The 13765-nt window shown below is 38.8% G+C and overlaps 3 protein-coding genes across 4 annotated transcripts in view; 1 reads left to right on the forward strand and 2 right to left on the reverse strand.

Annotated features, from left to right (window-relative positions):
• LOC144656473 (uncharacterized) overlaps positions 1 to 13765 on the forward strand; it is a 228987-nt gene that overhangs the window by 55797 nt on the left and 159425 nt on the right. The gene's annotated exons all lie outside the window — the stretch shown is intronic.
• On the reverse strand, positions 4603 to 6874 carry LOC144657063 (uncharacterized). The gene is made up of 4 exons (XM_078517356.1): positions 6716 to 6874; positions 6472 to 6570; positions 6237 to 6336; positions 4603 to 5372 (listed from the first exon to the last, which is right to left on the reverse strand). The coding sequence occupies exons 1-4, from the start codon at positions 6743 to 6745 to the stop codon at positions 5005 to 5007; spliced, it is 597 nt and encodes a 198-aa protein (XP_078373482.1). The 5' UTR covers positions 6746 to 6874; the 3' UTR covers positions 4603 to 5004.
• On the reverse strand, positions 8553 to 12424 carry LOC144657030 (uncharacterized). Of its 2 annotated transcripts, none has more exons than XM_078517318.1 (4): positions 12121 to 12424; positions 11892 to 11995; positions 11632 to 11707; positions 8553 to 9439 (listed from the first exon to the last, which is right to left on the reverse strand). In XM_078517318.1, the coding sequence occupies exons 3-4, from the start codon at positions 11705 to 11707 to the stop codon at positions 8778 to 8780; spliced, it is 738 nt and encodes a 245-aa protein (XP_078373444.1). In that variant the 5' UTR covers positions 11892 to 11995; positions 12121 to 12424; the 3' UTR covers positions 8553 to 8777. The 2 variants fall into 2 exon arrangements, with proteins under 2 accessions (XP_078373444.1, XP_078373443.1); XM_078517317.1 differs by having other exon boundaries at positions 11892 to 11999.

Consider the following 13765-nt stretch of genomic DNA (forward strand, 5'->3'; position numbering starts at 1 on the left):
TTTTTGTTAATAATATTTATTAAATTCTCAACCTCGGATATTGCATTTCTAGCTTTTTGATTGGTTCACTGAATCCCGGTTATCAGCTCGTATACCTACGTTTGACCTTATATGGGAAATGAGTGCGGCAAGTGCCGCTCAGCTCAGCGTAAAATTTTTCTACGGAAAGCGACAGTTCCGTCAGAAAAATGGTTGAAAACAGCAAATTTGGCGAGTTTTTTGAACATGAAATAATCAGCGATGCCTTCAAAACCACAGAAATGCCATAGTAAAATTAACTACGCAAAACAAAAGGATTGATGCGAAAAATTTAATTAATTATAATTGTAAACGCACAACAAGAGCGAGTGAATAAAGTAGAAAAGCAGCAAATAATTTACGAAAGAACGGCAAACTGACAAAGTTTCATTCATTGTACGTCATAAAATTAGGCTCAGCACTTTTGTAAAGTTTGTTACCTTTTAATCTTGGCCTTGTCCTTTTATACTTCAATAACTTCAATAAACCTCTTCCGCTTTGAGCTCAATTTCGCTTCAAATAATATAGCAGTCTTAATGACATCCGTGGAGCCGTAAATTACAAGTGCAATGTAAACACTTGCTTCGTTCAACTTGCACAAGACTTGTAGTTTCCAGAAAAGCTTTTGCTTCGGATCTTCTCGTAAATCTTAACTGTTGTCACAATTTCCAGAATATAAAAAGACGACTTTAGAGGGGATTGTTCGAGGAAAATCTTGGGAAGAAAACTCTCTCGCTCGCTTTCCTCGTATGTTTCATTCAACTCAAGAAGTGAACACCGCGCCAGAATTTTCGCGCCTTTTCATACTATCACTTCGTTTACATCAAAATGAAATGTCCAGTCGATTTAAACTTGAGAAGAATTTAATAAAACAATTATTCCATTCGCCCTTGTTGGATACGGGCAGAAACCCATGGGGGTTGAAACGTGTAACTCCCTATGATTCGTATTGTACAAAGCGTTTGCACATTCGTTTACTCTAAGTACCATATTTGGAAAAATAAAATTACTATATTTGGATTAAATTCACAGCGCGCGCTGGCTCGCGCTCGATGGCGTAATCTTGTTTTTGAACAAGCTTGGTTGAATAGAGTTAAATTGAGTTAAATTTTCCTGTTTCATCTTCATGAAGTAGTCTGGAGAACTTCGCTTAGATACACTTAATGAATTTCTTTAGTCTCTGTAAGAAATTTACGGCGTTTATGTCGAAATTCAAGCAACTCACTGCAAAACCAAAAATTATGTTGCGTGTGTCATTACGTGTATAAAGCATTCGCGTACAAATTCTTCGTGTTTCCAAATATGGTACTTCGCAAAATGAATATTCAAACGCTGTGCGCGCGCGTTACACGTTTCAACCCTTATGGGTTTCTGATACGGGTCGTCTATTTACCACCTCGTATCCAACGCGGGCTCATGGAATAATTGTTAAATATTCGCGAACATTATTTGATTAATGAACACATGCACATTCCAGACATTTACAAGACTTTGGCCAATCCTTAGTCAGGGACGGCGGAGCCGGGGGGGGGGCTGGAATGGGGGGGGGGCGTTAGCCTCTCCAATATTTCCGAAGAAATAAAGACTTACTAAGAGAAGAGTCTCTTAACACCCCCCTCACTTCAAGTATAGCTAGTCAGCCCCGCACCCCCCTCAATTAGAAAAAATGTTCCGCCGTCCCTGCTAGTGAGGTATCGCGTTCTTAAAAATAACGTTTTTACATCTGGACGCCGTTCGCATTTTTATATTGGTGAAGGTTACAGTATTTTAACGGACTCGTCCTATTTAATAATTTTATCAGTCAGTGACAACACACTCAAAGTTTTTAATACGTGTTTTAGCATGACTACAATTACGTAACACATTTTAAGACTGTTATGGTAAATATCCTAAAACTGCTATCCTGCAATTCCTGCTTTCCTTGCGTGCATTTTAAATTCATACATTATACATTTTAAATTAAAAAATATACCAAATAAGCAACCGGCCAGCCTGTTTCTTTTATTCAAGAGACGCCATTTCCTCAAAAATGCTCAAAAGGAACAATGTTCCGGATATTTGTGCGCTATTTTTGGTGACAAAGGCCTCAAGCTCCGAGCACGTAGTACGCCGAATGCAGTATATATCTCAAAGTTTTCAATCACCTTTTGCTGAAGTATAAAACTTTGTCAAAAAATAATTATAAACAGAAGAAGCCCTACAAAAGGACTTTTCAAAACAAAACGCCCTGTCAAATTTGACGGTTTCTTTCGAATGGGTTCCACTTCATAGTCTGTTCTGATTGGTTGTTTAGTAATCCAGTCAGCCACTTAGCGACAAGCGCGCGCCATTATGACGTGAAATTCCCGCCACTCGCCGGTAATTTCTTGCCAAAGCATTTCAGTTCTAAGCAAAAATTTCAAGATGAAGAAAAAACAGTCGCCAAAGAAAACCGGAAAAGAACGCCATATTTCCAAAGCTCAAAGAGGTAGCCATGAAGCAATTAATGTGAAACGGTGCCTGGAGCCAGCTATTTTAGCGCTAAGGAAGGTTTCAAGCAGGGATAGGCCACCGACACCTATAGAAATCGAAAACAGAGCGAATGAACAAGTTCTCGCTCCAGTATTTGTACCAAACAAGTTGATGAATGGAAGTCAAAGTTATACTCAATATGCTAGAGTTATGCCGTCTGCCTCATGGCCTGCAAATCGATCGCCAGGTATTTCTAAAGTGGAAATGAAGCCTTCAAATCTCGACGAAGTTTACAGAACTTCGAAAGCTGAGGTAAAGTTAGCTTGTCTTCCCGCAGTGGACAAAAAACCTTTGCTGAAACTCTCCAACGAAGAATTAAAATCGACAAAAAGAGCTTCGTTCCTTCCCAAGATAGATGGAAGTCTAAAGACGAATTCTGGGTCTTTTCAGAACGTTGTGGTTAGCGAACAAACTCTAAAGCGAAGTCCGCAAACGAGTTCGGAAATGATAAAACTTCCACCAGCGAAAGTCGGTAACGGGAACAATATAACTTGCAAAGGAAACACTTCTTCTCCGCAGCTGTCTACACTAGACAAAACTGCGTTTAAAAATACCTCGCCAGAGGATGTAGAGACGTCTGGAATTGTTCCGAAACCTCCAAGTGTTTCTAACACAAAAGACAAAAGCAATACGCGGCGAAAAACCAAGCGTCGAAAAGATGAGGAGCGAAGCAACTGAGATCTTGAAAATTGCAAGTCAACGATGAATGTATTTCAGCCGCGAAGTTCAGTAGCTACTTCAATTCAGCTGAAAATCAGATTGCAGTGTCATTAGCAGTCTAGGGTAGCTATTCAATAGCAGTAAATTTATTTTTTCGTCCATTTATAGATTTTTAATTGATTTGAATTCATTTGTTTGGGTCAGGAAATTTGACATCAGATGCGACGATTTTTTTACAATTTAGACGTCATAATTTTTCACCATTGTGCGTTTTCTTTCTTGGTATAAAAGGAAAGTAACTGTAGGGAAAAATAAATGTTTATCAGTAAACATCGCAAGCAAAAGGCAAATCTTTTTAACGCAAATAATTATTTATTTGAGTCAATTTTCTGCCTGAGGTTTAATCCAAAATAGAAAGCGCCAGTGTACGATCACTCCATTTTAAAGTGTTTTAAAATAAGAAATTGAAGGCAATTGTAAAAAAATAAATCAGTTTCTACGGCTGTAATAAATTTATCCTTAACATGCCAAATTATATATAAATAGTATGTTAATTTTCAGATAAACACAATATTTTGATTTTTATTGTTCGGTGTATTATTTCATGTTTTGTAAAAGTTTCAAATAAAATTAAGTTCAATGGGGTCCAATGTTTGTTTACATTCTTTCTCTCCAAGGCTTCAAATACATTATACTTCGATGTCTTCAGTGGTCTTTCAAAATTGAGCAAATAGACTAAATGGCCTGATTAGCTTTTCCTCGGCAAGCTCAATTCTTAAATTTCCCTTACGTTACAATAAGTAAAGTTTTTACAGAAACACATAAGGGTTTCTGGTTGTGTTAAAATTACAGCACTAAATTTCTAAGCTAAGCCTGTATGGAAAATTGAGGCCATTCGATTTTCAGCAGTCATCGATATTTAAATTCTTTTTGCAATATTTATACATTAAGGTGGTAAAGTGGAGAGAATAAACAAACTTATCAACCGAAGATATTGTCAATAAACTGTGAATAGGACTGAGGATACTGTGAAATGGGGTCCGGATTGAGGCAGTGAAAATAAAAGGGCGTTCCCAATGTAACAAATAAAAATTTGTTCAGCATTAGTGAAACTGCACAGCTCTCCAACAAACGAAGTTTGCACAGATTTTTTTGTTTTATGTATTTAAAAATTACTAATTAAAAGTCGATTTCAAAACATTTATGGATGTTTATAAAATAGACAACCAGGAACAATTGCAAATGTATTGTAAAGAAGCATGATTTATGTCATAAATTTGTTTGTAAACATGTCAAAAGGGTATAGCTTCTAAAGCAACATTTTCGACTTCATACAAGTGTATAAAATAATAAGAGATTTGTATTTTAATAAAACAAATTTATTAAAAGTAAAGATTTCAACTTGTTGATTTAGTTACATTATTCGTACTTGAGCTGTATGTACTAAAGAATTTTTTTTTCATTTTTGTTTTGTTTTTATTTTCAGTTTTCTAGTAAACTGAAAATCTAGGCTATCGGGTATCAAATCCTTTAGAATAAAACGAGCTTATGTGCGAGGAAAACAGATTAAATTCTCATGTTTAGACAACAACTTAATTAAAATTACGAGTTCTATTTCTTTGTTCAATAACAAATGAAGGCATAAAACTCAACACGAGCCAATATCTGTCTTCCAAAAAATCAACCAAATGCCCCAACTCAACAGAAAACGCCTTCGAATTCTTTCAACAGACAATTTCAAAATTCAATTTAAAACCTACAGTCTCCGAAAACACTGGAAAAAATAGAACTTAAAAGTAAGGATGTTCTCTCTCCTTAGTTCGTTTCAGGCTTGACCAGGGGCAACTCGGCAGTTTGTGCAACTTGTGGTTGAACTACAAAGGTTTCAATGCCACTCCTTGTGGGATCGTAAGCCATGTTTGAAGAAACACATCGTGGCGTGAAAATCCGAGGGAAGGCTGGTGGAAACAGTGGTCGATAAAGACTATTTTGCTGGGACATGTGCTTGGATGAATCGCGGCATTCGTACTCGTTTGGGTCAAGGCAGCATGAAGGCGGCGGGTAAAATGGCAACGTGAGGTTCTGGTCTTGTGGTATGTCAAAATGACTCGGGAATATTGGTCTCGTTGGAGCCGCACTTGTGTTGAAAAATACAGGGCGTTCCTCAAGTCCAACCGAGGTTTCTGAAAGAAAAAAGGGTTACCTATAGGTAAACCAGCCACTGGAACTACTTAAGCATTGATTAATCTCACCATAAATTAGCTTGAGGAAACACTGGCATCGAAGGAACACTTTGAACAGTGAAGAAATCGAATTTGTATATTCAATGACCAAGCTAAGGTTGTCAATAACTTTTTATAAGGCCCAGTTCAGACGCCGTACTTTTCATGAGCCGAACTCAATCGAATTGGACCGACCCAAAGAAAAGTACGCCTTTGATTCGCGCCGTATTTTGCCGTTCCTAATACTGCTAATACAGTTCCAAAAAACCAGTCAAAAAACATATAATAATTATGAATAGGATCGGCACAGAAAAGTACGGCGTCGAATCAAAGTCGTTCCAAAGGCGTTCCAAAGGCGAAATCTCGGCCAAGCCAGGCGGGAGAACGGGGAGCCGTCCAGAATAGCCGACAGAAGACGCCGATCCACATCAAGGAATAGCGGCTCATGAAAAGACGGCGTCTGAACTGGGCCTAAGTTATCATATTCTCTAGCTTCTCTGCATGAACGCCTAATCGACTGTGACTGTAAAGTTTTTTGAAGTTTTGTACTTAACATAAAATCTTTTCTTTTGATCATTCTTTCAGCTTCTAACGTAGACCTTCGGTCATAAACCCGCGCAAGCCATCGCCTTCATTCAAAAACTTTCTCATTTGCAATTTGCGCGCGAAAGAAAATAGCTAGCTATGAGCCAAATGTCTACCAAATGACATGCCCTGTCTAATCTGGATCTCCTTGAACACAAATTAATCTTTCATTTTGTTTCAGAAACGAAAAATAAATAACCGTGGAATATTTTTTAAGCCACTATAAACAAGCTTACGTACCTTCCAGCTTTCCAGCTTTCTTTTCGTTTTGTACCCTCTCAATAAATTGAACGGCAATCTCTAGAATTTCCGCCTTTTCGAGTCTACAACCTTTTTTAATCTGCAAGACAGTCAGTTAAGACAACTTGAGAAAGTTAATTAAAAACGTTTCACTGAAATTATAAAAGTAAAGAATTATTTGTCTCGATGCACGCTTCAAACATGGCAGCGCGCGTGTTTTGTGCATGAAACTCACCTCGAGTTGTTTGGCCTCGGGAATCAACAGTTTGATCTGAGACAAGCATTTATTGATTCTCTGTCGCCTTTTCCTTTCCATTTCAGGTTTTCTAGGAGACTAGATGAAAAAGTTGGACAAGAAACGATTACAAATGAGCTTAAACGATGCAAGTAGCGACATCAAGCATGTGAAAAATTGAGAACATGGCCAGCTTGTCATTTTCTGAATTGAATGAAAGAGAAAATCCTCAAAGATTTCATACCTGGCGTTTCCCATTTGCATGTCTAGGCATTTTGTCTCTCCTTTAAACAACTTGGAGAATAAGTTTAATACTCTAGTAGTTTTCTTTGCTGGAAAGATCGGTCGTGAAAATCAACTGAGTGAAGATATTTTTCAGTCGTGCGTCAAACTCGTGTGCTGAAGTTTGGCGCTCTTTTTGCGCGTGGAGCGAACAACTATTACTCTTCGGGTAGGGGTGAGGGCGGATTTTTTTAAATAAGATTATTATACATACTGTCTTCTCATTGGCTAAGAGCCTACAGCTAATTCTGGGAATCCGCGCAGCCTACAGACGCGTTTTCAAAATTTTTCATAACTTATTTTTTTTGGAAAAAAGAAATCATGTTCAACTGAGAGTTATTTTCCCAACTATAAACGTTTTTTTTTTTATAATTTTGGGTTAAAATCTAGACGAGGCAAGTGCCTCGTCTTGCCTCTTGCTAGTTACGGCCCTGTAGTGTGAACTTCCTCCTATATTCGTCTGTTTAGTGCGTAAAACTATTCCAGCTGCCTGATGAAACCATTCGGCTAAAGAGGCAAATAGTAAGAGAGGAGAATAGATGTATACATAGAGAAAAGGCTTGAGGTGAAATATAGTTGCAATGAGTGAAAAAATTATACAAATATATTAAGCTTATATACAAAGGCGAAAAAGGAAGAAGAAACAACCCAAAGCAACTAAATTTTTTTTCTCTACCTGATATTATGGACCGAGACACAGTCGAGGTTTAGATACGCGGAGAAAAGTTGCATATACTACTTAGCTTTATTATATTGGTGGCTCCGCGAGCAGGTAAGATGAGGTAAACCCTGCGTTCTGGCCTCAGTTGTTTAAACGATGGATAGCGCGATTCACCTATCCGGTGGATAGCGTAGTATACTTTGTCACAGTCGAGGTTTAGATACGCGGAGAAAAGTTGCATATACTACTTAGCTTTATTATATTGGTGGCTCCGCGAGCAGGTAAGATGAGGTAAACCCTGCGTTCTGGCCCCAGTTGTTTAAACGATGGTAGCGCGATTCACCTATCCGGTGGATAGCGTAGTATACTTTGTCAACACTTACCCACTGGAGACACTGGATAGCGTTATCCACCCGTTGAACAACTGGGGCCAAATTGGCTACCCGAGCGGTCAAGATGGGCCTATCGGCTTCCCGCTCGGGATTTTCTGCGATTCTTCCGCACATTTGTTGATGTGGTTGCCACTGGCTCTCGCACTGAAGTTTTGCTGGACGAAAATATTTTCATTCTTTGAACTTGTCAGTCAGTTAAATCAATTCATTTTATCGTTAAATCCAATCGCGTCAAAGAAGTTCGTGCGGTCGTCCGTGTCTTGAACTGGCTTCCTTCAGGTTACAGTCGTGACTTTATTGCACATATAATAAATCCTTTATTGACCAAGCTTGTTCGGTCAAGATGGCGGGATATTGGCCTTATCTTTTTTGTGTGTGTTTATGGACCTCGACTCCGTCTCGGTCTATAAACACGCAAAAAAAGATAAGGCCAATATCCTGCCATCTTGACCGAGCAAGCTTGGTAAATAACCCATATATCTTGACCGAAAAGTTTGGTACATCAGTACCCTATTAGAACACCATTTTTGCTGGACACAGCGGGTGATCCCGAGTGGTTAAGACTGAGACGAATATTTACTGCGTTGCTAACGAGAGTTAAACAGTACACCGGCTTCAAAAAGATAAAAAAATTACGCCAAGGGACATTGAAAATTACTTTTAATTAGTGACTGTATAAACAAGGGTTGGAAATAGTACAGGACTTTGGACAAATATATAAGCACTTTATTGCGATTGATGTCAACTTTTACTTGTAACATTTCTGATAAAAACTGCAAGATAAGAATCCAATAAGATCAATAAACTCAACAACGAACGCAAGGAATAAACTAAATGAGTGATAGAAACCCCTGTTGTCATTGAACAGGCCCAACATTTGGAGTGGGCTGGGGTGGGGGATCAGAAGGCAAAGTCGTTTTGTTTGTCTTTTTAACTAACAGGAGCGCATACGGTAGCTACGGCTTACTCGTTCATCTTTCATGAACCCATGGCCTCCACAGGCCTGGATTCTCTGCTCCAAGAGGCGTTGGTACATCACGGACGAGTAGTGGTATTTGTGGAATAAGTCTAAAAGGCCTTGGCTCTTCCAACTTGGAATCCATAACGGACTGGACCGAATTTGTTGCGCAGCCTTTTGGATAAGTCTCTTTCGACAATATCTCATTTAAAGTTGATACGGTTGGTATGACATCTGGGGAAATAGAACTGCATAAAGTTTTCAGAGCTCGCAGAGGCGGCGTATCTGTAGTTTCCATAGCAACCCTCTCCCTGGATTTTTCCTGGTCAAACTCCATATTGAATTTAGAAGGCAGTTGTTGAAACGACTCTAAGAATGACAATGGTCTGAAAGCTCGTGAAATATCATTCTCCTCAAACGGCGATTCTGCGGGTGACGAAGTATTGGATCCCTGTTTTTCAGATAGTGAATATTGAAGCTCTTCTTCGGAGCTGGAAAGACATGGGTTTTGTTGACTTTCAGGTGATAATTCAGGACTGGTATCACCATTGGGTGAAAATGTTCCAGTTTCTTGTGCGTATTGCTCAAATTGTTGCTCACAAAACGCACATTGGCATTGGTAGGAAGTATCATTGTCCATAGTTCTGTCATTCCATTGTTGAAAACTCTTGTTTTCTGCATATAATATACAAAGTAATAGAAAGCGTTAATTATAAAGGTATAAGGGGATCTTAATACTCACACGCAAAAAATTTGGGGCTGAAAACTGTCCACCAAATAAATTACTATCTACCGGGTGAACCCAGAACCAAGAGAGGATAATATCCCCTCTTGCCCAGAACCAGTCATCTCTCTACCCTTTCCTACAGAGGGCTTTTATGTAGGGCTCGGTAGGGAGAGTTTTTTTGGACAGCGTTATATCTAACCGGGGTGATGTAGAGTTTTTGTACAGTTTAAATCAAGAGGCAAATTCTGAGTACCTCATTGTCATTAATGTCACTTATTTTCACCAACCTCATACCCTTGGTCTCTGTTTTCCGGGGGGCAATAAGAGAGACCCTAAGAACGAGGTTGTATTTTCACGAGCCTGAATTTTTTAGCGTTTCACGCGACTAAAAAGAAATCCGAAAAAATAAATTAAACGCAAACGCTAGTATCTTTTTAAACAGACAAAATTAAAAAAATTGAGATATCTTTGAGAAGGTGCGTTGTTTTAGTGTTTTGACGTTTATACTAAATAAAAACACATTTCTGTCCGCGCGATTGCGGGTTAATTATTTTTTTACGTTGTTCCTCTGTATCACCGTTTTCTTTCTCTCGATGCACATCTATCAAGTGAAGCTGTTTTGCTAACTGTTTTAAATATTTATGTTTATTGAAGCCAGAAGGTTAGACCTTTTGAAAAAGTGATTAAAAAAGTGACGATATAGGCGTTAAAATTATCCAGTTTCAAAAATTTAAAATGTGTTGCGCTGCATATTCATTTTCCTCTGAAATAACAAAAAAAAAACCTCGTGTAGCACAAATAAAAAATAAATGATGCAGACTTCTTTAATGTTGACTAATCACACAGGTGATGACATGTGCTTGTCAGTATTTGTACATGTTTGAATATACGTTAAAACCGAGTACTGAAAGCTTGACAGATTTTTATTTGTTTTTTTTTTTTTATTTGTTTGGTTTTATTTGAAAGTTGGACGTAAGATGCTTGAAAAAAAGTTAAAATCCCGTTGACCTGATGTTGAAGGAATGGCATATATTCACTGAAAATGATGTGAAGTTCCTGATTTTTTTTATGTGTTCCTCGTTACAAAAAAAGGAACTTCTGGTAACTGGGAAGTTCTATACCAACCGACATAAGTTATCAACCGGACGCGATTCTTGGGCCTTGCGCCGCTCCCCCACCCCCTCCCCTTCCCCAACCCCTCCCCCCTCCCCGCTGTTGCGTTAGTCTAGTTATAGAAAACTGCACTGTTTTTGATTCATTTAGGATGGTTTCAGTTATCGAAGTTCTAGAAAAATTCTCGAATCTGATTGGTAATTAGAAGGTTTATAATAGTAGCATATGTGGGCAGTGTGGGAGGCGCGGTGGCCTAATGGTTAGTGCACTAGACTTCAAATCGAGCGGTCGGGGTTTGAGCCCTGGCTGGGGCACTGCGTTGTGTTCTTGGGCAAGACACTTTACTCGCATAGCGCTTCTCTCCACCACGGTGTATAAATGCGTACCGGTTATTTACCGCTAGGGGTAACCCTGCGAAGGACTAGCATCCCATCCAGGGGGAGTAGAAATACTACTAGTCGGTTCGTACTACGGAAACCGGAATAAGTTCCGGCCTGATGGGCCACTAGGATCGAAAGCAGACTTAACCTATATGCGGGCAGTGTTGAGATTAACATGACAATAAGGAGTTTGCGGTGTTTCAATATAATAGTAGCTAATTGTTAAGGATGCTTTCATTTTCCAAGACGAAACTAAGCAACATGTTTAAGTATTCAAATGAATCAAAAGCGTATGATTTTTTGCGGATACAAACGAAACTAATTTGATACCAGCGTCTTCAGTGAACTGTATTTATTCTCCTCTGCATTACTGGATTTCGAAAACAACTTTCTGGTAAATTTACAACTTCCGGGTCACTAGAACTTCCTCCAATCAGCAGAGAGGAACTTTGTAAGTTCTTTCAACTTTTCTACACTCTCCCTGCCTCTCCCGGGTAGCGGCATTCTGGGGTTCGACTATCAATACGTTCTTAACAAGCCAATTTCGCAATTCTGACTGCATGGATAGTGATTTATACCGTAGATAGCGTTTATAATCGGAAATTTTCTGCTGCACTCATTCCCAGGCCCCCTATAGCATTTCTTACCTTGCTGACTAGAGCGAACGTAATCAACCACAAGTTGCAGAATCTTTGACTGTTTTAATCTGTGGCCTTGTGCCATCTGGAGAACAAAAAAATATTATTTAATTAAATCATTATTATCTCAAGGTCTGGGTATAACTAAGAGCAATTTTTTCTCGCTGTTTCAGCATTTTATTTTCAGTCCGCCTAAAACAACTTCCAGGTCTTATAAAATACGGAGAAGCTCAAGTCATCGTTTTCGTATGAATGGAAAAATCTGTTACCTGTTTACGGGCCTCTGGAATAAGCAAAGCTAGCTCCTCCACGCTTTTCTTTATCTTGTCCCTTCGCAGTTTCTCTACACACTGTTTCTGCTTCCTTCGTTTGGCTTTCTAAATGATACATTTATAATTCAAAGCAAAGTTTTACATTTTACCGGGAGGTTGCAAATGTAAAATGATTTTACTAAATATCCAAAATCTAGAGAGTAATACATTATTTGGTTTGTCCTACCTTCGTTAAGACGTTTTCCATCGCTATCAAGTTTCGCTATACGGTCAATTGTCCCAGTGTTTTATAGCGGACTGTCATCAACTTGTAATTTATGTTACGTCCCGAAGAAAGGGGGCAAAATGTGATTGACGTTTACGATGCCATTCAAGATTGAACTTGTAAATTATCCGTGTGAATATTCCAGTTTAGATAAACCGTACATTTATTAGTTCTCAACTCGCGACAAAACCGTTTCAGCCAGGTGTCACGAAACCAAAAGCCAATATAATGGAAAGTGAGAAAATGATAGAAAAATAACAATAGAAACTTTCGTACGGGTGAGTACGGGTGTAGAAAAAGAACATATATGATGCCGTCATTTATTGTCTGTGGGCAAATTTTGCTCAAGCCCGTGGAAACCCGGGCGTCTTGTAGTCGCATGTTAAAATGTCGCGTAGGAATTTAAAATTCTAATTGATTTGTGACTCCCCTTCTCTTTTAGCTTTCTTCGGATCGATGAGTAAATTAATTGGATCTTTTCATTTTTCTTGTGAGACCCTTTTGTGTGACGCTAACAAAAATGCCCTTTTCGGGTAGCGTGAAATTTGGGGAAATTGAGCGTTCAGGTTCGTTTGATTCATAAAGAACCTGTTGCAGCTAAGGCAACGTCACTTTTAATTGATCTCAATGAATGACAGACAGTCAGATAAATTATGTTCTTTTTATTCCTGCTCTAAAAGCTGTCAAGTCTCTGGCCGTCTTTCTTAAGTCGTAGGCGTGGTGGCAAACAGAAAATGTGGCGAACAAAAAACAAGGTAATTAAACTTGTACCGTCCAATACTGGAAACATTTGTTTTGCAACAACCTGGAAAAGAGATCATTCACAACAACAAAGTTGCCTAACCGTGCATAAATTTTAAAAAAAGCTAAAGGAAAGTAGTTAAGGTTCAGGTTAAAACCGCCTAGAAACGCATGTCAAAACGGAGTGATCTGTCAACTTCAGGTGCCTATACAAAATCTTTTAGTTTGCCATTGTAACTTGGTCAAGGCATGTTACAAATGCAGCCGAGATCACAATAAAAGGCAGATTAACTTTTAACACAGGTGTGAGGGAAACGATTAACACTTAATTACAAAACAAGCCCGTGTCCATTCCAAATAGATGAGTATTGGCGTTTTCACGATACCTTTTCACAGGGGTAGGGTGATGTCGTGTCACCACTTGAATGAAGGGATAGTGGTTTTCCCAATGAAACGCGTGATTTTATTGAGTGTGGCTTTTCTTATGCTAAATTTCCTTCTTTCTCAATTACGCTCTCGATGTATTCCCGGGTGTATTTGATCAAAGAACAAACTTCAAAACTTGAAATAAAACAATCCATTTTCTTAATTCTAGCAAAGTGGAGTCGACCGTTTCGTTTATTTATTTTTTTCCGCGAAACTCAAAGATGTCGAGCTTGTGGCGTGCCCTGTCTACATGAAAGTATAGTAGGAGCCCACTATGGCGAACTCGCTTATTTCAATCTCCCAGTTTTCTCGCAGTTTAGCCTGGTTTTCACTAGCGACGCAAGCACAAGCGCAAGGATAACAGCCCTTATTTCTCCGTGAAAACGGCTTCGCCTAAGTAAAAGCACAAGCGCATTGCATTTGTATGCTTGTGCTTGCG

The sequence above is a fragment of the Oculina patagonica genome, chromosome 6, assembly GCF_052425735.1.
Source record: "Oculina patagonica isolate OP01 chromosome 6, crgOcupat, whole genome shotgun sequence".
Taxonomy (NCBI): Eukaryota; Metazoa; Cnidaria; class Anthozoa; order Scleractinia; family Oculinidae; genus Oculina; species Oculina patagonica.